Source organism: Chaetodon auriga, chromosome 4, assembly GCF_051107435.1.
Source record: "Chaetodon auriga isolate fChaAug3 chromosome 4, fChaAug3.hap1, whole genome shotgun sequence".
NCBI lineage: Eukaryota > Metazoa > Chordata > Actinopteri > Chaetodontiformes > Chaetodontidae > Chaetodon > Chaetodon auriga.
The window spans coordinates 23166093-23191454 of NC_135077.1; the positions used below are offsets into that span (position 1 = coordinate 23166093).

Below are 25362 nucleotides of genomic sequence, written 5' to 3' on the forward strand. Positions count from 1 at the left end.
TTCCCCACTACATCTTTTTGGCAGCTGCAATCGCTTTGCAAATTAAGATTTTCCATGAAAAAATATGACCGTCTTATAAAATATGAATCACTGACATTTATTTCACCCACATTTATTTTTTCCCTGGGGTCCCAGAGTAGGTTAATCTGGCCCTGAATATGCAATAATACTGTACTTGCATTTCATACGCAGATGTCCATGAGTATGACATTTTTTCTAAAAAAAAAAAAAAGAAAAAAAAAAAAGTAAATCTTCAGTGGTCAAATTGGTGGTGGTCAGAATGGTCAAAAGTAATCTTTTTCTTTTCTTACCTCGAATATGCCATTTTCATGAATTTGAAAAGTGCATTCAAACCCATACTCCACCTTCACTGCTGTTGAGACAGTGGTTTGTGGCTTCAGCAGAAGGAGCAGAGGCAGTGGTGAATGGAGAAGGACCCAGCAAACATTTCCACAATGAAATAGAGTTGAAAGCGTCATCTGTGGGATGACATAAAGAGCCAAAATGAAAACTGAACCAACATTGATGTTGTCTCGCCTGCAGTCTTCAACGTCTCCACATTATCAGGTCACAGCCTAACGTGCAATCTGCACATCACTGTCGTCATCACCTCCACTGTCATCTGACTGCAGACACTCACTCTGAAGAAAATCTATCTTCACTTTACTCTACGACTGACACAGGTCATCAGTTTTCCTCTATTTCTAATCATCTTTGAAAAATGTCCTCATCCACCAACATCCCACTTTCCTCCTCCACAACACACTCTGCCTCCTTTATTTCAGTCGGTGTGACCATGTGTCACACTGAAAACTGTCAGAATGGAGCTTTTGAACCAGATCCACAGCAGCACCTCTACCACTAGAACCCAGACAAGCACCATCCTTTTCACCAGAGCCCAAACCAGCAGCAACTTTCCCACTAGAACCCTGAGCAGCACCTTCATCACCAGACCCTGAACCTGGAGACACCAGCCCAGCAGCACTCAGACCAGGAGAAACCTGATCAGCATCAGCCAACTCAGCAGCTTGAAACTCAGTTTCAGTCTGTGGTGAACTCTGTCATAACCGACAACTTCATCCATTGCTAGACTGCAATTCTCCACGAAAAAACCGACGGTCGGACATGTCCGCGTGTGAGCTTTCCAGCCCCCGCGCCTAAACCACAAACACCACAACTATGAAAAACTACATCAATACCATCCAAAGATAATCAATAACAAGATAGAAAAGATAGAAAACCCACTCACCACTTCTTTCCAGCTCACGCATGCGCTCAGAGAGAGAGAGAGAGAGAGAGAGAGAGAGAGAGAGAGAGAGAGAGAGAGAGAGAGAGAGAGAGGTACGTCAGTGAGTGTTGGGCGCACGCAGTCGACGCCATACTGGGACTCTTTCGCCTGATGCTCCTGTATGAAGCTGAAGTTGAGCCTTATCGAGTTGGACTGAGTTATTTACTGAGTCATTTGTTGAGTGCTCCAGGATTCGAGGTATTGTGGCAGATTTTTTGTAAACATATGAAAGTTGTTTACTATGAATTTTCTATTCTTGTTTATAAATGCGTGAATGTAAACATGAATGTCAGACTCGCGCTTAATGTTCGAGCCTCGTCTTAACATGTTTGTTTCTATTATTATTATTATTATTATTATTATTATTATTATTATTATTATTACTGTTATTATTATTCCGTTTTATTGAACGCGAATATTTTGCTAACAACGAACGACACACTGGACGAAAACCGTCGACACAGGTCACTGACATTGCATGTTTGGGTTGGACTTGAATTGAAACGAGTAATGCTCTAGTTTCGTTTTCGTGCGCTGACAAAGTTAGGTTTCGTTTCTCCCTCGCAGCCTGATCTGAACAGTCATCATGGCCGACGTGGACCAGAGTCAGTTTTCTCTCATGAGTCTGGAGGATGAGCTGACCTGCAGCATCTGTCTGAGTCCCTTTGACTGTCCGGTGACCATCCCCTGCGGACACAACTTCTGCCAGGACTGCCTCCTCACCACCTGGAAGGACTCTTACAGCTGTCCTCAGTGTCGGACCGTCTTCCCCACCAAGCCGGAGCTGAAGAAAAACACAGTCCTGAGCACCGTCGTGGAGACCTTCAATTTAAGGTCCAGCAAGAGTGAAGTCAACCTGATCGTAGAGCAGAGCAAAGCTAAGAAAGAGGATGTCATTCGTTGTGATACATGCATGGAGGCAGAGGCGTCCCAGACCTGCCTCACCTGCATGGCCTCTTTCTGCGAGGAGCACCTGCGGCCTCACCGGGAAAATCCAACGTTCCGTCTCCACCAGCTGAGTGAGCCTGTCGGCGACCTGTTGGACCGTATCTGCGCGGACCACCACAAGCTGATGGAGTTCTTCTGCAGCCAACATGGTCGAGCAATCTGCAGCGTGTGCCTGCAGCAGGTCCACAAAGGCTGTTCCTTCATGTCTCCAGAGGAGCAGAGGAACGCCAAAGAGGTGTGTGTGTGTGTTTGTGACAGTATTTGCCTGAGAAGTTTAAAGGGGTCATTCAATAAAGTTCTAATATATAGTCATAGGATAGGTGTGGTTTTGACATATCCACGTTTTGGACCTGGACTAAACCCAAAGTTAGCACTTAACACATTAATCCATCTTTACAGGGCTCTGTGCAAATGGACCACAATCCACTTTGAACTGTGTGTGTATGTATCATACTTTCCTGTTTGTAGACCGACCTGAGGGGCAAGTTGCGCGTGCTGGATGAGAAGATTAAGAAGAACGAGACCGTCATCTCTCAAATGAGCGACTTGCAGAACAAGCTAAAGGTGACTCCCTTATTTGATACTTACTGTATCATTCACATGAATGGGAAACGTAGCGCCTTGAAAGACGAAGAAGCTTGAATAACAAAAGAAATGAATGAGTGATTCTCGTTCATTTGCAATCCATAACACTGAATTTTTATAAAGTATTTATAAGGTATTTGGTCTATTTATGGATGTTTTCATGATCCTCCCATAGGACTCAGCGACCAATAGGATGAAAGCTTTGACAGCTGAGTATCAGCAGATGCGGGATATGTTGGCTCAGGAGGAGCGAGATGCTCTGAATGCAGTGGGCCGCGAGCTGGAGACTGGTCAGACCAAACTCAAGGTTCTTGTGCAGAAGTTCACTGACAACATTGATAATATGAGCAAAGCTAAAGAGGATATCCACCGGCTGCTGAGTCAGTCCCAAACTCTGGCCTTCCTGCAGGTGAGACAGCTGTGATCAATCTGCACAGTGGCATACTGCATACATCGTGTTTCAACCATGACACTGCAGCCTCACAGCTGCATACTTACATTATTCCAAGGATATTTTAATTACAGATTTACCTCAAATTTAACCCACAATAGAAATAGTGTTGCTCTATCTTGACTGTGAAACCTTGTTCCATCAGAGAAAACGACGTTGTACTCTTCTCCTCACAGGCTTCATTTGACCTGCCACCAGTCACAAAGTTTGACCCTTTTACCCCTCGAATCAACCTGGACTCCAAGAAGGTGACAGCAACAGAGGCCTTTGCTGCTGCCCTGAAGAAGCATCTGACAGAGGTCCTTAAACAGCCCGTTGAGGCCAGATCACTCGTATTTAAAGCAGGTGAATGTGGAAAATACTTGAAATTCAATCAAATGTTGACTTTATTGATGCTGTGATTTATGGTGGTGGACTGAGTAGATAAAAGTCTTTCTATTGTGTTCCTGGGATCTTCATTGTAGCTTGCTGCCATCAAGGTGTGTGTATGAATAGCTGAACAAGAGGCAAATTGTAAAGCGCTATAAAATGATCGTCATCATAATCATAAACTTTTTGGAAAAAGCAGCTTTCATACAAGTGGTGTAGCTCAAAGTGCTTATAAATACAGTCCATTTACCATTCGCAGATGAAAAAGCAGCTCCTGTCTCAGGAAGTGGTGGATCTCAGCCAGAATCTGGTATGTTCATCTCTGTAAAGGTTTCATTGTAACAGGAAATCTAGATACAGTACAACATGTGCCTGTGATAAAATATCTTCCCATGACAAAGATTCATACTCATATCTGCACTTGCAGCAGTTTTGAAGTCGCAGAAGAAAAGAGTATTTGTCGATTTTTGCTCATCAATATGTGCGTGTAGAGCAGGGAGGGAAATGAGCACCTGCCAGATGCTGGTAAAATATGAAATTGGTTGGTAGATTTCTGTCACGAAATAAAGATTTATGACTGAGTGGCATGTGAATTTGAATGTATCTGTCAGTGGCTGTTAGATGTTCACAATTTAAAAAGTGAACGCCTCACCCTGGTGTGGTGTGCACAGTGAATCGCTGAAGTACCTTCATACATCTCTGTCAAGTGCATATGTGCTTTGATAGAGGTGAAAAGAAAAGTACACTAATTACAATGTGATTAAAGCAAGATGTCTTCTCGTTTCACCGCCAGAGCCTCAAAAGCAGAAAAGAAAGCCCAGGTCACACAGTCCAGGTGGTCCCGCCATCCCGCCACCGTTCCAGCCATGGAATCCATATGCATGGAATCCATCCCAGTATGGACAGGGTAGGTCACCAGGCTCTGATCGGGGTCCTCCACGTATAGCAGGACAACAGACAATTAAATAAGATGTAAATGTGCAATTAAATCAATATATTGATGATTACAGTATGATTAAGACATTCATCATCTAAAATCATGTGGATTAAAAGATCATCTGGCATACCCTCAGGTGAAAGAGCAGCTTGTGGCTCTGGATTTACACCTGTGTCCTTCACCTGAGTTGGAGAATAAAATGCCTTTTCTGTTTGCTGTTTCAGATCCACAGTGGGCTCAGGGCGATCCCAGATTCCCCTGGTCGCAACCTCCAGGTCCTCAACCCAAAGCAGATCCAAAGAAGAAACCTCAAAGTAAGAAAATGTCCATTTTGTAATACAGCCAACTGAGTTGCCAGTTTGTTCGGTACATCTAACTTAACCTAATTTGCTCTAATGTAATAAATCCTTCATGAAGGTTATAATGTTCATTTTTTGATAGATGTGTTGATTCAACTTAATGGTCATTTTGGAGGCTGTAGTTTTCCTGCTACTGAATTGTGTTGTGGTACCCTGAGATGTGTGTATATAATACTTTGTTCTCCCCCTTTATATGAGTTGTGTAGTGTTACTGCCTCTACCTTGTCATTGATTGGTGCAAGAATTCTACTTTTTAATTAATGCATGTTGGTTGCAGTTGCCTGTCACATGACACTGAACAGCTCTTCATTTTCACTGCAGCTACAAATCAAACATGTATGTATTTTTTTTCTTTAGAAAATACCAAAAAAGCCTCACAGTCCAATGAAGACAATATCAGAAAGAAGAATCTAGCCCGTTCAACAGAAAACCTGTTGGAGTGTGGTGAAAAAGACAAACCCAGAGGCCGTACTCCTGCAGCTGAATCCAAAGGGAAACCAGGTAGATGCCATTCACCTCCCGTTAAAATGTAGCATTGCAACATTGTCAGACTCATGACAGAGTGCTAAAATATATACAGCACTACCAGAGATGTTGTCTTCTGTATTCCACGCATTCTTTCTCCTTGTCAAACCCTTGATCATTCATTAACTACAACACAACTCCATCGCTGACAGTTCAGTTGGACATTCGTGTTATGCTAGTAGCGGTCTGGCAAGCTCCAGACCCCCAGATTTTCTTCATTGTCAAACTGATGATGGACTCAGCTGACCCTTAACTTTTTTGTCTTGTGTTGTAGAAACTTCGGACATTGCAAAAGACATAACATCTGCTGAGAAAAGAAGCGAACTTCTGAAATGTAAGTGTGTGAATGTAGCAGATATCTTCAACTCATATCATAATAGCAGGTGTGTTTGTTACATGAATGGTCAATTTTTTGTTCTGTCCCCACCAGATGCCACGATACTCACATTGGATCCAAAGACGGCCCACAACCGCATCGCTCTGAGCGAGGGCTTCACTAAGGCCTCTGTGTCAGATGAGCCAACAAATTACCCCGATTGCCCAGAACGCTTCTCTGTCTGCTCCCAGGTGCTCGCTTGCAAGGGTTTCTCCACAGGGCGCCACTACTGGGAAGTCCGACTGAGCGGCAACAACTTCATTGGCATAGGCTTGGCTGATGGCAGCATTGACCGCAAAGGTCCCACCAGTCGACTGGGCCGCAACGCCCAGTCCTGGTGTGTTGAGTGGTTTAATGTCAAGCTGTCAGCTTGGCATAACAGCAGTGAGACTGTGCTGGTCAATCCCAATTCAAAGCGCATAGGTGTGCTGTTGGATTGTGACCAGGGCATTGCTACGTTCTACAACGTGGCAGACAGGGCATATCCCCTCCATTCCTTTGTGTTCCCCTTTGCTGAGGCAGTGTATCCAGCTTTCTGGATTTTTTCAAGTGGCTCATCCATTTCTTTGTGCAAGATGCAGGGGTGAGGAGCATATGCACAAAAACGGCATATGCAGGTGCACACACACACACACACACGGTTTGGCCATTGTTCTAATTACTGCTATTAATAATGGAAAAGAAAACTAGTTGCATTTAGAAAGTCAGTCTTAAATGTTTTTAACAGCAAACATTTGAAAACACGTAAAAGATATTTAAAGCGGTAATCTCCATTTCAGTCCTAGTTGATTTGGCGACACCAACAGTAACTGGTGGTAATGGCAAATGTGCTTTAATACTACGGGTCCCCTTCTTGTTCCGTTACTCCCATCAATATTTCAAACTGATCCACTGCCAAATTTTGATGAACGACAGTGATAAGTGCAAAGCTCACCAACAAACACTTTGCATTTCCTGTGATCACTTCATGATAAAATAGAATAAAAATGAAAGTCACTTAAATGCTTGTACTGTGAAGCTGCAGCAGTAGGAAATGTTCAGTTTGCATTAGCAGGAAGTTAATACGGCATTTCTTTCTGGGAATGTTGCCACGTAGTTCGTAATACTGCAGATATGTAAATATTACATTAGGCTCAGTCACCGTGTGTTCACTCATTCGGCGATAGTGACTCAGCAGGTATTTATTTCGATGAAAATCTTCAAAATTGCCATTTTAGTATACCCAACGTAGGTTAAAAGAATTTTCACATGAAGATGCTGATGTTCTAACCGCCAGTTAACTGCTGCTAAATGCTGTGGAAGTGGAAAACCAGCGTTGTCTGTACAATTGCAACTTAATGGCATTTTGTGCTGCTGGGATGGGCCAGGTAAAACAGTGATTATCCTCACCATTAGTGCTTATTGCTCAGTACCCTTCTGTTAGGTCAGCGTTATACCAAGAACATGAATAAAGAGGTAGTGGTGATTATTCTGCCCCGCCTGAGAATATGAGTACACAGACAGCTGGAAGCATTAGAACTGAAATGGGGGTCAAGAGTTAATGGCATGGCGTAGCTCATGTCCTTAGCTGCTGTTGTTAGCTGTGCTAGCTGTGGTCTACTGCTGACTTGGTGGTTATGCGACGACAAAAATGCTTCTCAGAACACAGGAAAAACAAGATACCTTGTGTTTTCAAGTCTAAAGATGGCCTCCCATGTGATTGTGATGCACTTAAGTGTTCCAGTCACTTCATGACACTTCATGATTAGCAGTTTTTAAAAATAAGTAAATGTATCTTAATATATCTTATACATAGAGGGATCAAAATGGAGGTGTGCTGTCAGTCAGCCGCTTTCAGCCAGTTGCCTTGATGGTGTGAAACGAAGAGTTGCAGCTGGGTTTCCTTTGGTGGGTTTCAGTCTTCAAAGATTTGATCTGCTTCCTCATTTTCAATGATTACAACAGAACACACACTGTACACTTACTGTACAGCATGGGTGTGCTCGTGTGTCTCCTTTATTCATGTACAGACTATTCATAACGCACTGCAGAAAGGTTGTGACTGTGACTGGATAAAGAAGTTATGAATCACTATCCAGGATATGTCAGAACGGTGTTTTGATGTGATTGGTACTATTGCTTTATGGGTTGGGGTGTAGCTGTTAAGGTAATAGGGCTGGGTGTTATGGTCAAAGTCTTATCGAGGTTCATTTTTTCATATCAGTCCGTGTCAATGTTTGTCATGTTATGAATCATTTCTGGAAATCTTAAAGATTTCCTTAAGCTTACTATTCTCTAATAGTAGATGTAGAATTGAAAATAACTGAGAACTGTATGGACTGTAATAAGAAAGAGCAAATTGGAAGTCTTGTCAGAATAAATTGAGGTAACTCAACAAACCCAGCAAAATGGGTTCTTCCCAGCAGATTGTCTTGTAAATGGCTAGAAAAAGATGTTTCTGTGATTTGATTGACTGTTCAAGCGATACAAGCAGTGTACCCTAAGAACAAAGTAATGAAGGTTGTAATTTTTAGCTTTTTTTAACAAGATAAGTCAATATATCATTGTATCACCCAGCCCTATATGGTCACTTCCTTAACTCTTTGACCTATTGATTGAGAGCAGGTCATATAGACTCTGTTCTTATCAAGTTCTGACAGTCTTTTTTTTTTTTTTTCTGTAGAATTTTGCCTTTATTACTGGAGTTTGAACCAGGAAATAATATGGGAAGAAAGCAATGACATGCAGCAATGGTCCTTGGCTAAATTTAAACCTGGGATGTCATGCTTGCATGGTATGCCCCATAGAAATTCAGTGCTATACTGTTTAATATCTATGGTAGGCACATTGAACCAACAAGCCTTCAGAATGCTCTTGGCTTTTTGTAAGGTGGTAGGAAGGTAGCTAGACTTATGGTTTCACAGGGGTAAATTACTTGTTGTTTGATACAAAATTTACTCCAGGCTTTAAGGTGTGTTTGCTGACGCACACTGCTGACATTAGTCACAGTGGCTCAGTTCCTGATGTGACACCTCTGGAGTACGTCAGTGATTGATCAGTTTGCCTGCTGATCACTTTCATTCAGACTTACCACGAGCATGCTCATCTTGCATGCACTAAAAGATGTGATAAGCTGGATGTGTGTCAAGCAGTAGAAATCTGGCTTCACAACATGTGGTTTGAACATGGTTCTCTTTGTTCTTTCTGGCAGAGGTCACCGAAGTTCTGACTTCCCTTCTTTTAAGGGTTTCACAGGACACTGTTGTCCAGAGTAACTTCACTGATACGCTGGTAAGGTTCAGACGTGATGACTGCTGGTGGTTCAGTGTAAGGATCCCTGACACTTTAGGTACACGCCTTTCTTTTTAGGTGACATACTTAAAGGTGCAGTACATCACTAAATGTAACATCTGAACCTGCATGGTGAAATCTGCTGTTTTCACTATTTGCCACTGCTTATCATCACAAAGGAGAATTGTGGTTTGGAACACATAACTTTTTGAAACTGTAAAGAGCTTTTCACACCAGAATGAGTGTCCAGGTACTGATATTGAGCTGGTTTATTCTCATTGCCAACCTTAAATAGCATAATGAGCGTGTCTTTGGAACACAGGACAGATTCCATTTATTTCATGCAACATTTGACTGTATTTCCCATGACTTTGTTTTGAGCTTGTGAAATGTATCTCGGATCTTGCAGATCATTTTGTTGATTTTCTTGTTCGTGCTGATCTTCAATGGAAATTTAACACAACACACAACAGTTAACATCAAACCAACCTTTGTGCAATGCTTCATGTGTGGTGGTTTTATTCAGCGTACCCAACAGGCAACACATGGATCAAATATGAGTATACAGTATGAATGTGATTGTCTTAAAATGCTCAAGGTTATTGCTGTATTACATATAGTTCAATCAAAATCAGCGTGTATTCCAAATTAATCAGTGTTGTTATTAATAAAAGGTGTGTTTCTCTCTCAGTCACTCATTTCTTTGTAAGCCAGAAGTGATTAAAGGAGCAGCCCAACGTTTTGGGAAATTCCCTCTTTTGCTGTCTTACCTACAGATGACAACATCAATATCAACCTTCATCTGTGGGTCCAGAAGCGCAGCGATGATACGGATATTGATCTAGTGATCTATTGATATAGTTCCTACCTGACATAATGAGCTACAGTACAAAACCACATTAATAGAGGTCATCGTCCACCCTGATACCTGACAGGATGCCCTACTTTTAATTACATTTGTAGAGGTTGTAGTCCATTCCGACAGATATTTATGCTTGGCTTGCTTGACTTTAGAAGCCACTAAATAATGTTTATTGCTAGGGCAGGTGATAGCCAGTGAGAGGCTTCCTTCATTAGACTGGTCTCATCCTGAGAGCGTGACACTGGTCCAAAGAAAGCTGCCTGTCCAGACCAGACAGCAGTGCTTCCATACCAGTGATACCAGTACGAGTGTTGTTATATAATAACAACTATCATAATGACTATAATAACATGCACACTTACTATATCCCGAGAGAGAGACAGAGACAGAGAGAGAGAGAGAGAAAGAAGGAGGGAGGGAGGGAGAGAGAGAGAGAGAGAGAGAGAGAGAGAGAGAGAGAGAGAGAGAGAGAGTCAGGAGTTCATCCAGTCAGCCGCTGAAGAGCCACAGACTGACGTCATGTCAGTCACCTGGAATTAGCAGCAATCGCACAAAAGGTGAGTGGGGGCTTTAAAATTGATGTTAATTGTACACCATTAGACGAACGTCCTGGATGGATAAATAGATAATATGCGTCCTATTTGTTTCTATGAAAAATAATCGTGGGGGGGTCGATCGTGTGCTGACAGTTAACTGCGACACAGCAAGTAATGTTGGAATTTTGCTTACGTTTAGGTTTCGTTTCTCCCTCGCAGCCTGATCTGAACAGTCATCATGGCCGACGTGGACGAGAATCAGTTTTCTCTCATGAGTCTGGAGGATGAGCTGACCTGCAGCATCTGTCTGAGTCCCTTTGACTGTCCGGTGACCATCCCCTGCGGACACAACTTCTGCCAGGACTGCCTCCTCACCACCTGGAAGGACTCTTACAGCTGTCCTCAGTGTCGGACCGTCTTCCCCACCAAGCCGGAGCTGAAGAAAAACACGGTCCTGAGCACCGTCGTGGAGACCTTCAATTTAAGGTCCAGCAAGAGTGAAGTCAACCTGATCGTAGAGCAGAGCAAAGCTAAGAAAGAGGATGTCATTCGTTGTGATACATGCATGGAGGCAGAGGCGTCCCAGACCTGCCTCACCTGCATGGCCTCTTTCTGCGAGGAGCACCTGCGGCCTCACCGGGAAAATTCGAATTTCCGTCTCCACCAGCTGAGTGAGCCTGTCGGCGACCTGTTGGACCGTATCTGCCCGGACCACCACAAGCTGATGGAGTTCTTCTGCAGCCAACATGGTCGAGCAATCTGCAGCGTGTGCCTGCAGCAGGTCCACAAAGGCTGTTCCTTCATGTCTCCAGAGGAGCAGAGGAACGCCAAAGAGGTGTGTGTGTGTGTGTGTGTGTATCTGGTTTATATACGGTTCCTCTTTACATGTATTTGTGGCTGCAGAGATGAACTGTGTTCACAGATGTTGGTTTTTGAAAGTGTCCCTGAGCCCATGCAGTGATGTCCACTCCAGAATCGTGTCTGTTTTCAATGCAGTGCTGTCTGAGGCCTGAAGATCACGGCCAGCCAGTACTGGTTTTCAGCCTTGTCCCTTGTGTAGAGAGATTTCCTCAGATTCTCTGAATCTTTTAATGACATTATGTTCTGTAGACAATGACAACTCCACATTCTTTGCAATTTTACACTGAGAAACATTACGGTTAACTTGTTGCACTGTTCAGCAGCGCAGTCTGTCACAGAGTGTGAACCCCTCCCTATCTTTACTTCCGAAAGGCTCAGCTCCTGTGGGAGGCTCTTTTTATACCTAATCATGTGACTAACCTGTTGCCAGTTCACATGATTAACTGTGAGATGTTCCACCAGCTGTTTTCTTTTAGCATTTCACAACTTCTCCAAAGCCCAACTTTTATGAAATGTGCTGCTGCCATTAAATTCCAAATGAGGATATAGTTTTCAAAAAATAAGGAAATTTCTCAGTTTCAGTGTTTGATATGTTGTCTTTGTGCTTTTTTCAATTAAATATGGGGTTTCAGTGTTTTGCAAATCATCACATTCTATTTACATTTTACACAGTGTCCCAACTTTTTTGGAAACAGGCTTGTAAACAGACAATACAACAAGTCATTCAAGACTATCACACTACACCAGCTGTTCTCAGACTGGAGGAGTGGCCGCTGAGTTTGCAGCAGGAACGATGGCGTACATGCAGTATAAAAAGCATTGTTTGCATTGTGCATAATTCTGTGTGTACAGAAGTTGTGTTTTCATATCTGTCTTCTAGTCTGACCTGAGAGACAAGTTGGGTTTGCTGGACAGGAAGATTGAGAAGACTGAAGCGGTTATGTTTCAAATTAATGACATGCAAGGCAAGCTGAAGGTAAGTTTGACCTGTTACACATGAGTAGACATTCATTTCCAAAGATAAATGATTTCAAAAGGAAAACTGATGCCAATTACATGTATTTACGTGTATTTACTGTGTCTATGGTTTCTCTCATGATCCTCTCCTAGGATGCAGCAGCCACAAGGAAGGCAGCATTTGCAGCTGTGTATCAGCAGATGCGGGATATGTTGACCCAAGAAGAACGCGAGGCCCAACATGGTGTGGACCACGAGCTGGAGACTGGTCAGATGAAACTGCAGGACCTCATGAAGAGGTTAACTGAGAACACGGAGAACATGAAAAAGGCCAGAGAAGATATCAACAGCCTGATGAGTCAGTCCCAAAGCCTGGCCTTTCTACAGGTGGGTGAACATTGTCACAGACAGAAGCAGGGGAAGTTAAATGGATGATGAATTGATGTTAAGCTCAAACACAAATGAGGCAAAGTGGTTTCAATAAAGTTCGTTTTTAAAGGATGTTTTTAAACTTTAGTAATTTCAAGGAAAAAATGGAAGAATTTGCTGGTTCCAGCTGATTTGGTGCTTTTATTTGTGATATATGATTCCATTTCTGTTTTGGGCTGTTTGTATATCATAACAGGTACTGTATTTGTCCTCTACTCTCCAATGATTAATTGAGATTAAAGCACTAGTTGCAGTTCTCAACTCAATTTTCTTTCACTTGTTCCTCACAGGCTTCATTTGACATGCCCAGGGCTGTAAAGTTTGACCCTTACGCCCCTCGAATCAACCTGGACTCCAAGAAGGTGACAGCAACACAGGCCTTTGCTGCTGCCCTGAAGGAGCATCTGACAGAGGTCCTTAAACAGCCTGTTGAGGCCAGATCACTCATACTTAAAGCTGCTGAATGTGCAGGTACCTTTTTTATTGGTAAAATTCACATTTGAAGATGTATCACGTCCATTTTTCTTGAGGAACTTAACACCGACGTAGCTGCAGCTGGAGTTGTCGTCGTGGAAAACACTGGAAACGAAATCAGATGTTGACTTTATCAATGCTGTGTTTTGTCATGGTGGACTAATTGTTGATTCTGACTGATGAAATTCTTCCCTTTGTGTAATCACTGTACCTGGGATCTTCAGGGAGGGCTGAGGCTCAGCAGGTAGAGCTCTAAATGCAACACGGCTGGTTCTACCTCCATCTCCTGTTCACATGTGAAAGTGTCCTTGAGTGAGACACTGAAACCAGAATTGCTTCAGATGGTAGCACTGCAGCTTGCTGCCATCGCTGGGCGTGTGTGTGATTGGCTGAACGCGAGGCAGATTGTAAAGCAGTATATAAATGCAGTTCATTTACCATTCACAGATGAAAAAGCAGCTCCTGACTCAGGAAGTGGTGGATCTCAGCCAGAATCTGGTATGTTCATCTCTGTGAAGGTATTATTGTAGCAGAAAATCTAAATACAAATAAAATATCTGCCCATGTGTATACCAAGAACATTTATGGATTTTTCATGGATTTATGCTTGTCAGTATATGTGTGAGGTGAACACAGTGAATCTCTGAAAAAATACCCTCATGCATCTTTGTCAAACAGAGACGTGCTTTGATAGGGTAAAAATTGTAAAACAATTTAACGAGAATGTTGTAACTCTGTGGTGAAACGCTTACAGGTGGACAAAATGTCTTATCGTATGACTTTCCCTGTTTCTGAACTACCAGATCCTCCAGAGCAGAAAGGACAGTCCAGACCCCAAAATCCAGGTTGTCCACCTGTCCAGCCATACTTTCAGCCCGTTCCTGTACCGGTTTTTATAGGGCCGCATAGAGGCTGGAATCCACCCCAGTACGCACAGGGCCGGGCACCAGGCCCTCACAACACTCCTTCATTTATGGCAGGACAAAAGACACGTAAGCAAGATTTAAACATTCAATCTAATTGTTGTTTTTGTCGTGACAGTTTGATTAAGAAAATCAAAAATACAGTGTAACAGACAGCAGTGTGACCCGGAGACACCGAGAGAGATGCTACACTCACATGAAGAAGCCATATCTGTATCAGATTATCGATGTAATATATTGATGAAAGTGATGGACTGACCACCACTGCTATTCAGAAAGCTACACTGCACCTCCAAAAATTTATGAAGCCATGACATTGTTTTCCTTATTCTATAGCAAAACAAATGTTTCATGCCTTTCAATGTGTGTTGCTGTTTTCATTTTTTCCTTATACAGACAAGAAGAGTGATGGCAGTCACCACCCCTCCCACAGTATGTCCTTTACCTGTATATTCTTTTGCATTCTCACATTTTTTCTCACACTATTTCTCAGACCCTGCTGATGTAAAAACATCTTAACCAGAGATGGTTTCAGCCTCATTATAATACTGAAATATTGAGATGACAAATAAGGACTAGAGTGGCTCTGTGGGTAAGAATCAAAGCTCTGTGTTTAATGTTTGGCCTCTCTCGGTTTTTCTTTGTTGCCAGATTGAAACTTTTCAAAATGACTTCCCCATTGCAGCACATTGAACAGTGTTTCTGAAGTTTTAAATAGGACGTTGGGGTCAAGCTTATAGAGGAAGCTGCAGGTGTGAGAGCGGGGCTTCTTTGACGTGTGGTTGTAGAGCTGTAGCAGTGACATGAACAGGGAAATAAGCTCAGATGTTTTGCAATGTGGAGTAAGCATTGAAATACACAGACAGATATCTTAAAACAATTGCAAATAAAACCTTAGACTTTTCTCTTGATTTTCATTTATGAAAAATGTTGAACCACTGAATTGTTCCTCTGAACTGAAACTGATTTGAGGTGTGGTTGCATTACTGGAAATGTTCCACTGATTAAAATAGCACATGAGTTTGGCTCAGCCACCAATAAACATGTGTCACAGGTGGAGCACCTGCCTGTCTGTGGCCTTCAGGACAGCAGTAGAGTCAGTGGACTAAAGTTCACAGGGAGCTTTCCTATGAAAAACAACAGCTTATAGGCCTGCTCACAGAATGAGTTACCTGTGAATTACCTGTGTGCCAAGACATTGGCATGGTTGCATTTAGAACTGTGGCTTCACGAAAATTCAAGTTGAATCGGATTTGAGCACAGGTGATTTTGGAATCTGTTTAGCAAGTGGCACAACTCTCATACTGTGGACAAACTATTTAAGAGGCCTTTTTGTACATTTTCCTCAGAACAAGACAAAAAGCCCCACAGTGCTCCAGGAGGAACAAAGCCAAGTGCAAAAGGATCTGATTTCACCAAGAAAGACAATCCCAAAAGCCATCCTTCATCAGGGAAATCAGCTGGAGGCCATCCAAAGGCTCATAAAAATAAGTAGATGTGAGACTTTTGCATCCTGAAAATATGGAGATTACACGTCAATCACATGCTAATCTATGGCTTTCTGAGTGCTCACAGTTCAGCTTCAATCGTATCAGTTTGGCTGCTGTGATCTGTGACCAGGGCATGCAGCTTATAACACTTTATGTAAAACACAGACACACATGGCTTCTGTATGAAAATATTTATGGGAATGTCGTCAGATTCAAAACTTCTCTTCATTACATTCAATTAAGTCAAAATCCATTTCTGTCACCTGTAGTAACCAAACCCACTTTATTATGATTTTCTTTCCAAATTGTTTTGTTCAACATGATTGTTAACTATTAAAGCTTAACTTGACCCAAACGGTTTCTTTGTATTTTCATTTCTCTTCCTTTTAGGACAATACTACAGTCAAAATGAAGATCAGCATGTTTTCTGCACATTCTTATCAGCCTTTAGGGTTCTGTTTCGACAGACTTTTGACAGCAAAGAAGTAAGGAGCCTTTTGAAATATATGTTAATTAATAATGAAAGCATTTCGGCACACACAACACTTTTCACTTCTCAAATGTGTCTTGCCAAAGTGAGTCTATATAAATACTGCTCTATATCTGCCAAGATTGAACAATTAATAAACTGACAGCTACGAGATGGGAGCATTCAAAACAAGAACAGCACAATCATGTTCCTGCAATACCAACAGTGAAACAAGGAAAAGTCATCAGCCACACTACCAGCACTGTGTCATGACACGCCAGGAAACACATTTTTGGATGGTTTAAAAATGGACAGACCACGTTGTTGTTTATGGAGGCCCATTCAAATCCTGCAAGTCATTCTAGTGATTAGAAAATAGTCCATTTGCTTTACTGTATATTTAATCCAAATGGAGATATCGTCAAGAGAACGCAATGTTGCATGACACATGAAAATTTATATGATATATTTGAAGAGGTTAATTATGTAGAGCACCCTTAAAAGGGCGTGGGAGTTGAAGAGTTAGCCTCATAATCATGTATTTCCATTTTCAATGCAGTCAACCAGCAATGAGCACAGTCCAAATACTCCGCATAATAAACTCTTAAGATATTATTACTAATGTTGAATTTTTCCTCCAATTAGCTATTTTATTGTTATTGTTGATATATGAATGTATTGTGTCCATTACGGGCCTTTGAGCTGTGCCACAGACCTGTCAGTGCTGCCCTAGTTTCTCTGGAAAGGACTGAGCTTGCCTACCTCTTTTTTTTTTTTTTGGTAGACTTATGTCTAAATATTGAGAAAGATTAATAATTTGAGATATCAAGTTCATATGTTGAGAAAGTCTTTCATCATTTTGAGATACTCAGTCTTTATTGTCAGTCATACTGACTTAGAGTCACAGTCATCCTCGGTGCGTTAGCCGATTTTTGACCGGATCAAAGCAGCACGATCAGGTTTTTGCTTGATTTCAAATCAAGCTTAACATCCAACGCATTTGACAAATTGCCTAGTTGCTATGCTAAATATGTTAGAAAAAGAAAAAAAAAAAGGTCAGGGGACACGGAGCAATATCAGCATTCATTTGAAGTCGTGTTTCCGGCAACTGCAAGTACAATATTCACTGTTGTTTAAACTCCGTTTTGGTCTCGAGCATCTTGCCAGGAAAATTTCAGGCTCTTTGGCCACTAAGCTAACACACAAGCTAAGTTGGTGATAACTGTATCTTGCTTCTCCACTACGATTGACACGTTTCACATTTCACATAGTAATTTTAATCACTGTTAATACACAAATATTAAAGAGTGCAGCTTTAAGCTGTTTTGCAAACATCTGGATTTTGGTCCAACTAGCATGTGCTGTAGCATGTTAGCATGCATCTAGCATTAATGCGTCATGAACTCAAGTGATTGACAAACGCAGTTTTGACCTGGTGATGGCGCTACATACGTGGTAAGGATCAACAGCATCATCACGATTCATTCTCTGGGAATCGTTAATATCTGCACCAAATTACACCGCAATTCATTAAACAGCTATTTCACTCGAAAACAGTGCTTCAAATTGGAGCCATGCTGCTAGTGTGGCTAAAAAACCTGCCAACAAACCCCAGTTACATTTCAGAAAATTCAGTGCAAGCCAACACACACACAGACACACACAACTCTGGTAAACATGGACAAGGTAAAAGATCAAGCAGGTGTCCTTGAGCAAGAAGACTCACCAAACAAACAACCAGAGGATGATGAAACCACAACACTTGGTTACCTGCCAAAATGTGCATATTCCAAAAGCATAGGCATCACTTGGCTAAAAACTGATCCCTGTTCAGCCTTACGAGCATGTTGGCTCCAGATTCCTTAACATTCAACAGACTTTTCGGATATGGCTGTGAGCGACAGGCAGTTTTCTTCATTCTGCCATGAACAGGACCACCTCAAATGAAGAAATCAGTTTCCCTACAAGTCGGCTACTTTACAGACAGAAACACAAATGGCCTCTTGCACACATTATGTAGAATACAGGAGAGATGCAACCAATGAAAACTCAACAGTTAGATCAACGTCACCTGAACACAACACAGAAAAGTACATGCAAGTATCTCCAATGGTATTAATATTGAGCTGTAGAGGATTGAGTAGCAGAGCCCATCTACAGAAAACACTGTGTTCAGTCTGCCAACCTGTGGTGACTATGTGGTAAAACACAAATGATGAAATGCAAGAGGATGACCTGAAGAACAGAAAACAACAACACGGACAGCTTAATCTCATCAGCAGTTATCACTATCGGCAGCAACATCAAAGGTCAACATTACGCTGTCATGTACGTCCTCAGCAGTGTAAGGTATGTATCAGTGTAAGTGCCAAAACAGTGCAGCACGAAACATGTAAACAGGAGGAATACGTAAAGACGAGGAAAACAAAAGGTTTGACATGTAGGCGAAATGAATCCTCTGAACACTTACTTGTCAGTACTTTAAAAATAAAAACAAAAAGTCAGGCTGTTCCCTGTAGCTCTTACAGGGAAGTTAAACATAGTTTCAAGAGTGTTTTTAGTACAATGTAAGTGTGCGCGAGCTACATGAGATGGTGCATCATGAAGCAAGCGAGCCAGCGTCCACGTCCAGTGACTGAAAACACATTGCCGGTGTGACAGAGCCCTTGCTCCATCGAGACTCAGACCTTTTGGCCAACGAATATTTCAAAGCCTCATCTTAGGTGACGAACGCAGGAGACATTTAAACACTAACCATGTTGTGATGAGGAGTCTGAATGGGGAATTTAAAAAATGTTCTGTACAGTTTTACAATCCGCCCACCATCGCCTGGAGTTCCTGTTTGCTTGTGCTCTTACTGGAGTAAAAAAAAAAAAAAAAACTCCAAGGAGCAAAAATGCTTTGCATGTACCTTCAGCTAAACCTCGGCTTCACATTCATTGTGACAGCTGTTCTTTCATGTGTTACTACTTAATCACCTGCTGCTGACTGAAACATGGCTTTGAGGGATTTTGATAAATTGAACCTGGCCAACTTGAAATGGCTCACTGGTGCCTGCAGGGCTGCACTGGGCATTGTAAATACAGCATAATAATACAGTAGAGTCGACTATAGATATATGTATGGCACAAGGGATCAGTGCAAATAAACAGCAATCTCTCTCCAAAACATTCACCTCCTCCTGACTGTCCCACCTGAGTTCTGGGTTACAATACATGCGGAGTGTAAAAAGGCCCAAAAACAAATCACATCAGCCCAATTCCAAACTGAACCCTCTAACCCCTGCGGACCCTCTGGAAAACATTTGAAATGATAGCGCAGGAAACTTATAACACCTTGTTCTCGTGAACAGGATTGGAGGATAAAGTGTGTTTAAAGATCTTAAAGGAGGTAAGTGCCTTTACAAACGAGGGCTTAATAAGAAACTGGGCTGCAGAAAGAAAACAGAAACTAAGACATGAGGAGCTTCAGATCACAGGATGTTTGGGGTGGCCCTTACACCAGCAGAGGCCAACCCCGGGGGCCTGGGTGAGTCATGAGGGGTGGGGCTCTCTGTGTCAGAGGCGCTGGATTCGTCGTCGTCGTCGTCCGTCTGCTCGGCGCTGTGGTACAGCATGAGGGCCTGCGTCTTATGGGTGATGGTGATGGTGCAGGGACCCTGGGCCCACGGCTCCCCGTCCACCTGCATGGGCATCTTGGAACTCTTGAGAACCAGCTGGAGAGAGAAAGACGACACCAGACTGTACTGTGAATTCTTCTGACAAACATGAATACGGAAGGCTTACAGAACAATTCAATCATCAATGCCAACAAATGCAAGAAATCAAAAGGTTTCTTTTTCTTATTAATCCTCATCTTTGTGAGACATCAAACCTCCACCCTCACTTAGCAGCAATGTTTCTGACGACCTTGTAGCTAACTAGTTACAGCATTCAAATACCAGTAAAATGAGCTCCTCCATCTTATTCCTTGCTGGGCTTCCTGTGGTTGTCTCAGTCACCCTCAGGCACCGGTGACACATAACCATGCAGGTGCACATCTCTCCCTGCCACTGTCATCATGTTTACAGTGACAATGATGGAGGTGGACGCTGTAACCTCTCACTGTCTGACAGCTCCTTTAAATCTCCGTAAAGCTAAAGCTCTTTTTTCTTCTTCTTTCATTTTGACCTTGATATGCGCAGTACATTTTACCAGTGCCTGTTTTTGTAGTGTTTTCAGGGAGCGGTTAGCGGTGCACTCTTTCCTGAGGGGTACCACGTAAAGAGCACAATGAGCTTGTGTGACAACAGGCAAAGGATGTGAACATGTGCAGGAGCCAAGTAGCATGTGCTTAATCACATTAGTCAAAATTAGATTCTCATGTGCTGTAAAGAGGCAGATGGCAGTGAAAACTAATTTGACTCCCTCACTGTCTCTTTCCATACCCACTTACTGAGATAAACAGGAAGCACTGTGGCAGTGTGTGTGTATGTGTGTGTGTGTGTGTGTGTGTATTATTGCCTCACCCTAACGGTGTGGGCCTGTCCGAGCCGGACAGGATTGGCCAGCTTGACCTGGATCTGAGCACAGTGGAAGGAGCCATACACACCCACCACCTCCAGCAGACCATCATCCAGCCTGCGGGGGGAGACAGGAAACAGCACAGCTGCTCGCTGCTAGTTGCCATGGTAACTTGGAGCACTTGATATAAACACTTCAGTAAGAATACCAGAGGATTAACAATAACTTCATATCAATTCTGCTTTTTGGTCAAGTGGCATGTGTGTGACTAAAGCCAGATTCACTGGTGCTCTCTTACCGTGTGGGGGGGCAAGGTTCATCGCCCATACCCTCCCAGAGTCTGCAGCCTCCACCCCAGTAGCCAATGTTACAAACGATGATGCCCTCCAGACTGGGCAGCGCCACCCTCTCCCCATCCAGCTCCAGCTGTGGTGGGAACGCACACGCACACGCACACAAATTACACATGTAGGCATCGTGACAAACAAAGCTAATTTATCCTCTGCATTGTCCAGCATGCTTAGAGGCAGCACAACAAGAAAAGAGAGGCCATGTTTTCAAATGAGACACTGTCTGGAGAGTAGAGCTCAACCTCCTATCAATAATCAGCTATTTCTTTAACATATAACAACAAATATTTTTGTTTAAAAAAGACTGAACTAGGTAGCGAGTGACACATTTTACATAAATTCACTAAACAGTAAATTTAAGAAGTAAAAATATTCATATGTAAATGTGGAGCTGGAGACAGCAGCCGGTTAGCCTGGTTTTGTGGGGAATGGTAGGACAACAGCTAGACTAACTGTTCCCGCCTGGGAACAGCTTCCAGTCCGCATGCTCACTCTTCCCCTTACTCTATTTTTCCAGACATTTGCTTCTTAATAAAGCACTGTAGAAAAATGCCCAACATATTACAGATAAAACAATTTACAAAACATGCACCAGAAGCTCAAAGTGAAATCCTCCCAGTAGAAGATGATGCACAAAAGTCAGAAGCAAACCCAGACAAATATATAATGTAGAACTTAGGGTCATTGTAAAACACTGGCTGATTCTCTTTGATTCTCTTAATGAAATGCATATGTGAAGGCAGAATTAACAGGAAGCGTCATCACATGAACAAAGGCTACAGTACCTCAATCCTCTTATCCAGATCCTTACATTCCTGCACTAAACAATCTTTGGTGCCATACAGGAAATAAACAGCCTGGGGAAAAAACAAAAGAGAAGTAGGTATCAGTATAAAGCAGCTTGTTTCTCCTCATACAGAGGCACTTTATACGACTATTCAAATTCATACAGGGTAAACATTTGCAGATGATTTGTGTATTCAAACAAAGTGCTTGAACCTGTCTGACCTTGTTGATGATGCGGCTGGAGAAGAAGGAGGGCGTTTTCTCACGGTGTGTGTGGAAGTTGAGCGCCATCAGAGCGTCAGGCCCCACAGAGAAGTAGTTGTTCATGGACAGAACCTGAGGAGGACATGCAGTGTGTGTTTTATTTGGGCTGCTGTGTGTCAGTACTCAAAGAATCTGAAACTGGAGATCAAACTCACCTTAGGTTTACGAAAGTAGAGGCCTTTTGAAGCCACCTGCACCTTCCACCTGAAAATGATTGTGTTGGTAATTAGCAGGATTTTAGAAATGCAGAGGTCATGAGTCTAAATACATTTTGACCAAACAGCAAAAAGAAACTCTGCAAACATTTTTATTTTTATTAGAAATTATATTTGCATTAACTTCTATTTCCCTAGGCCTAAATGTTGATTCAAAGCCTCCTCCACACTGACATGAATACAATTCTGGTAGAAAAATACTGAATCAGTAATTTATTTATTGACTGTTGGCTTAAAAGATAGAACATTTGAAACAGTAAGTCAAAAAATACTGAAACTAGCTTATAAAATAGCCCAAAGGTTTCAATTGTTAACCTTCTGACTAGTCCTTAAAAAGCTCAAATTCTCAGGACATAGGGAGAAGATGACCTCAGTGTCCTAAATGTTACAACCCTGAGCACAAATGAAATCAACACACACACACACACACACACACACACACACACACATTCTGGGTGCCCAGAAGTTCCTTCAACTTCAGCTGAAGACTTGTGGAGACCTTTTAATGCCAAAAACACTGTGAAGCTGCTGACAAGTCAGATCTTCCATATCTTCTTGACTGCATGAAAAACACACTTGTAAGACTAAAAAAACATTTCTAAGCACAGGAGACGATATCATACTGTGGAAGACTTGTTCCTAAAGCTAAGACTGAAACTAGTACAGCAGCCCTACCTGTCCATTTTGACCACCTCTGCATCAAGGACGTTACGGAGAACCTGTTCCACAGGGATCTCTCCAGCATACCCGGCACCCCAGCCTAACGTGTTGGAAAGGTCATTTCCTGTCCCCAGGGGCAGGATGGTCACTCTTGGCATGAACTGGTCTTGACCCTGACACAGGAAAATACACAGTAAGAGCAGCAGGTACGTTATTGAGGCGATGCCACCTTGCAACACAAATGTAATGAAAATCCCTGTCATGGATCATCTCATTTCACCTTCAGCTTCATAGTATCGATGGCGTCCAGCACCCAGCCCACTGTGCCGTCACCCCCACACACCAGCACCCGGACACTTCCGGGGGGCAGCAGGGTGCACAGCTGGAGGGCTTTGGAGGGAGTCAGCTCAGACAGGTCAAACACCTGGACGGAAGACGAGACATGAGACACGTTTAAGTCATGATTCGTGCAGAAATCTCTCAGTGGACTCATCACCAGGCTTAGATGACAACTACAGCAAGTGTTACAGGACAATTTAGTCTCACTGAGACAAAGTACGAGAAGCTCCAGGCTGACCTGCACAGGATTGAGAACGGTGCGAAATTCTCCCAGCAGAGCCTCCCCCATGTTGTTCCCGCTCCGTGTGTTAGCCAAGACCAAAACTGGAGTCCAGCCACTGCCACAGGAAGACGCCAGCTACAGAAACACACACAAAGCAGCACTGCTTGAACAGCTGTGGGACACCCCTCACCCACAGCGTGAGTCCGCTGTGCACCGCGGCCCCACACATCCCCGTCACATCCTCAGCACCTTGCTGTACTCGTCGGGGTGCCTGCGGCGGAGCTTGTTGACGCGGTAGAGGTAGTGAGGAGGGATGATGAGGCTGTGGAACTCGCCCAGCTCACACCGGTCTGCATCCGCCAGGCTGTCCATGCAGTCATCGTGCACTGTGGTCTGACACCACACACACCTGAAGGAGGGACAGAGGGACACAATCCTGTTAGAGAAGTTACACTTAAAAAACACATAAAAGCAATTCCTGCTGACGTGAGCAAGAGCCTGAATCTGTGCTCGCTGCAGGGGGGCTGGTCTGTCTCTGACACTGACCTGTGATTAACATCAGTCCAGCAATTCATCTGACAATAAGAGATTAATCCAGCTAGAGCCCGCCCTCCCACAGAGCAGCAGCAGTCCATTAGAGCAAATTAAAAACAGATTAAAATGAAGGGACGTTTTACCCCATTGTGATAAGACAGCCTGGGGTTGTGAAAGTGTAAATGGGTGAAGTGTGAAGCAGCAGTCCTTCATGGACAGAGCTGACGCGTAAAGATTTGCAGGTATGTCAGCGTACAGGTAACCAGCTATGAGCCAGGCTTTGCCTTGGGCCGCTTCACGGCTGCAAGAAGAGCAGAAAGCACGTTTTCCCCGCACACTTGCAGCACACACGCTGAGGTGGCTGTCACACACATGCGGCTGCACCTGTAGCTCCACCCACGCTACCTGAAGTCGCAGAGCTTCGGCTGCGTCCCACACTGCTGTTTGCATACTGCACAGTAGCTGGCGAGGGGGACATTTCCGCGGACCCAGCGGTGCTCCATGGCTCCGTCGGGGCTGCAGGGGGCCATGATCTCCTTGCACGACAGGCTCCGGTCGGCCCGGCGCAGGCACTGCTCGTCGGCGCACACGCCGCAGCAGTCGCAGAAAGCCCCTTGGAGGATGTGCTGGGAGCACACGCAGCAGTAGGTGGGCTTGTTGAATAGGTCCGTGTAGTGCCAGCCGTGCTTGCTCTTGCGAAAGAAATTCTTCATGTGCGTTTTCCGCTTGGAGCGCTGGGCGCTGCACCACAGTGTGATGATGACCGGGACGATGACGGCCAGGGAGGTCCAGAACAGCAGCGTCCACTCCTCCCGGGAGCCGCAGTCGTCCTGCACCTCGTCCCCCTCCTTGTACATCGCTGCTGGACGATAGCTGGAGCGATGGGTGATGCTAATGAGCGGAAATCAGTCCAGAGGAGAACTCTGTCAGCAGCTCTGAGTGTGGACTGGACGCACGCCACCGACTCCCTGCGACACTCATGTTGACGGACAGCAGCCTGCTGCTGGCACTAATTTCAGCCTGAATATACCCATTTTTGTGTCTAACTAGCTGTAAACAAGGGAACAACGATGTAACGTTGAACCAATGAGCCACCTCGCTACCCTAGCTTCATCAGAGAGTGTTTACATGTGAAGAGAAGTCAGTTCACCAACAGGCAAAACGCACATGCGTACAAGTGCGTACAGCAGACAGAAAGTATTAATCATTAAAATTGATTCGTCATAGCACGCTATAAAAATACTCCATTCGAAGTACCATTACTGCATTCAAAGTCCTACTTTGAAGTGTTTTGAGCAGTGGTTCCCAAGTTGAGGGTCAGGCCCCTCGAAACGATCGATAGCTGAATCTGAGGAGTTGAGAGATGATTCATGGGAGAGG

The 25362-nt window shown here is 43.5% G+C and overlaps 3 protein-coding genes across 7 annotated transcripts; 2 read left to right on the forward strand and 1 right to left on the reverse strand.

Annotated features, from left to right (window-relative positions):
- The first annotated feature begins 1348 nt into the window (after positions 1 to 1348).
- Positions 1349 to 9798, forward strand: trim25 (tripartite motif containing 25). Of its 2 annotated transcripts, XM_076729729.1 has the most exons (11): positions 1349 to 1486; positions 1856 to 2471; positions 2705 to 2800; positions 2997 to 3230; positions 3449 to 3617; positions 3901 to 3951; positions 4435 to 4548; positions 4803 to 4892; positions 5295 to 5438; positions 5737 to 5796; positions 5893 to 9798. In XM_076729729.1, the coding sequence occupies exons 2-11, from the start codon at positions 1875 to 1877 to the stop codon at positions 6423 to 6425; spliced, it is 2088 nt and encodes a 695-aa protein (XP_076585844.1). In that variant the 5' UTR covers positions 1349 to 1486; positions 1856 to 1874; the 3' UTR covers positions 6426 to 9798. The 2 variants fall into 2 exon arrangements, with proteins under 2 accessions (XP_076585844.1, XP_076585845.1); XM_076729730.1 differs by lacking the exon at positions 3901 to 3951.
- Positions 9799 to 10412: 614 nt separating this feature from the next.
- LOC143320211 (E3 ubiquitin/ISG15 ligase TRIM25-like) lies at positions 10413 to 15996 on the forward strand. Of its 4 annotated transcripts, none has more exons than XM_076729733.1 (9): positions 10413 to 10527; positions 10726 to 11341; positions 12248 to 12343; positions 12478 to 12711; positions 13044 to 13224; positions 13675 to 13725; positions 14031 to 14219; positions 14547 to 14582; positions 15500 to 15996. In XM_076729733.1, the coding sequence occupies exons 2-9, from the start codon at positions 10745 to 10747 to the stop codon at positions 15643 to 15645; spliced, it is 1530 nt and encodes a 509-aa protein (XP_076585848.1). In that variant the 5' UTR covers positions 10413 to 10527; positions 10726 to 10744; the 3' UTR covers positions 15646 to 15996. The 4 variants fall into 4 exon arrangements, with proteins under 4 accessions (XP_076585848.1, XP_076585847.1, XP_076585850.1 ...); XM_076729732.1 differs by having other exon boundaries at positions 10429 to 10527; positions 10706 to 11341; XM_076729735.1 differs by having other exon boundaries at positions 10429 to 10527; positions 10706 to 11341; positions 13687 to 13725.
- dgke (diacylglycerol kinase, epsilon) lies at positions 15817 to 25108 on the reverse strand. Its single transcript, XM_076729731.1, has 11 exons — positions 24388 to 25108; positions 23698 to 23857; positions 23464 to 23583; positions 23167 to 23310; positions 22902 to 23059; positions 22167 to 22215; positions 21970 to 22083; positions 21747 to 21818; positions 20910 to 21037; positions 20617 to 20728; positions 15817 to 19824 (listed from the first exon to the last, which is right to left on the reverse strand). The coding sequence occupies exons 1-11, from the start codon at positions 24837 to 24839 to the stop codon at positions 19582 to 19584; spliced, it is 1752 nt and encodes a 583-aa protein (XP_076585846.1). The 5' UTR covers positions 24840 to 25108; the 3' UTR covers positions 15817 to 19581.
- Positions 25109 to 25362: the final 254 nt, after the last annotated feature.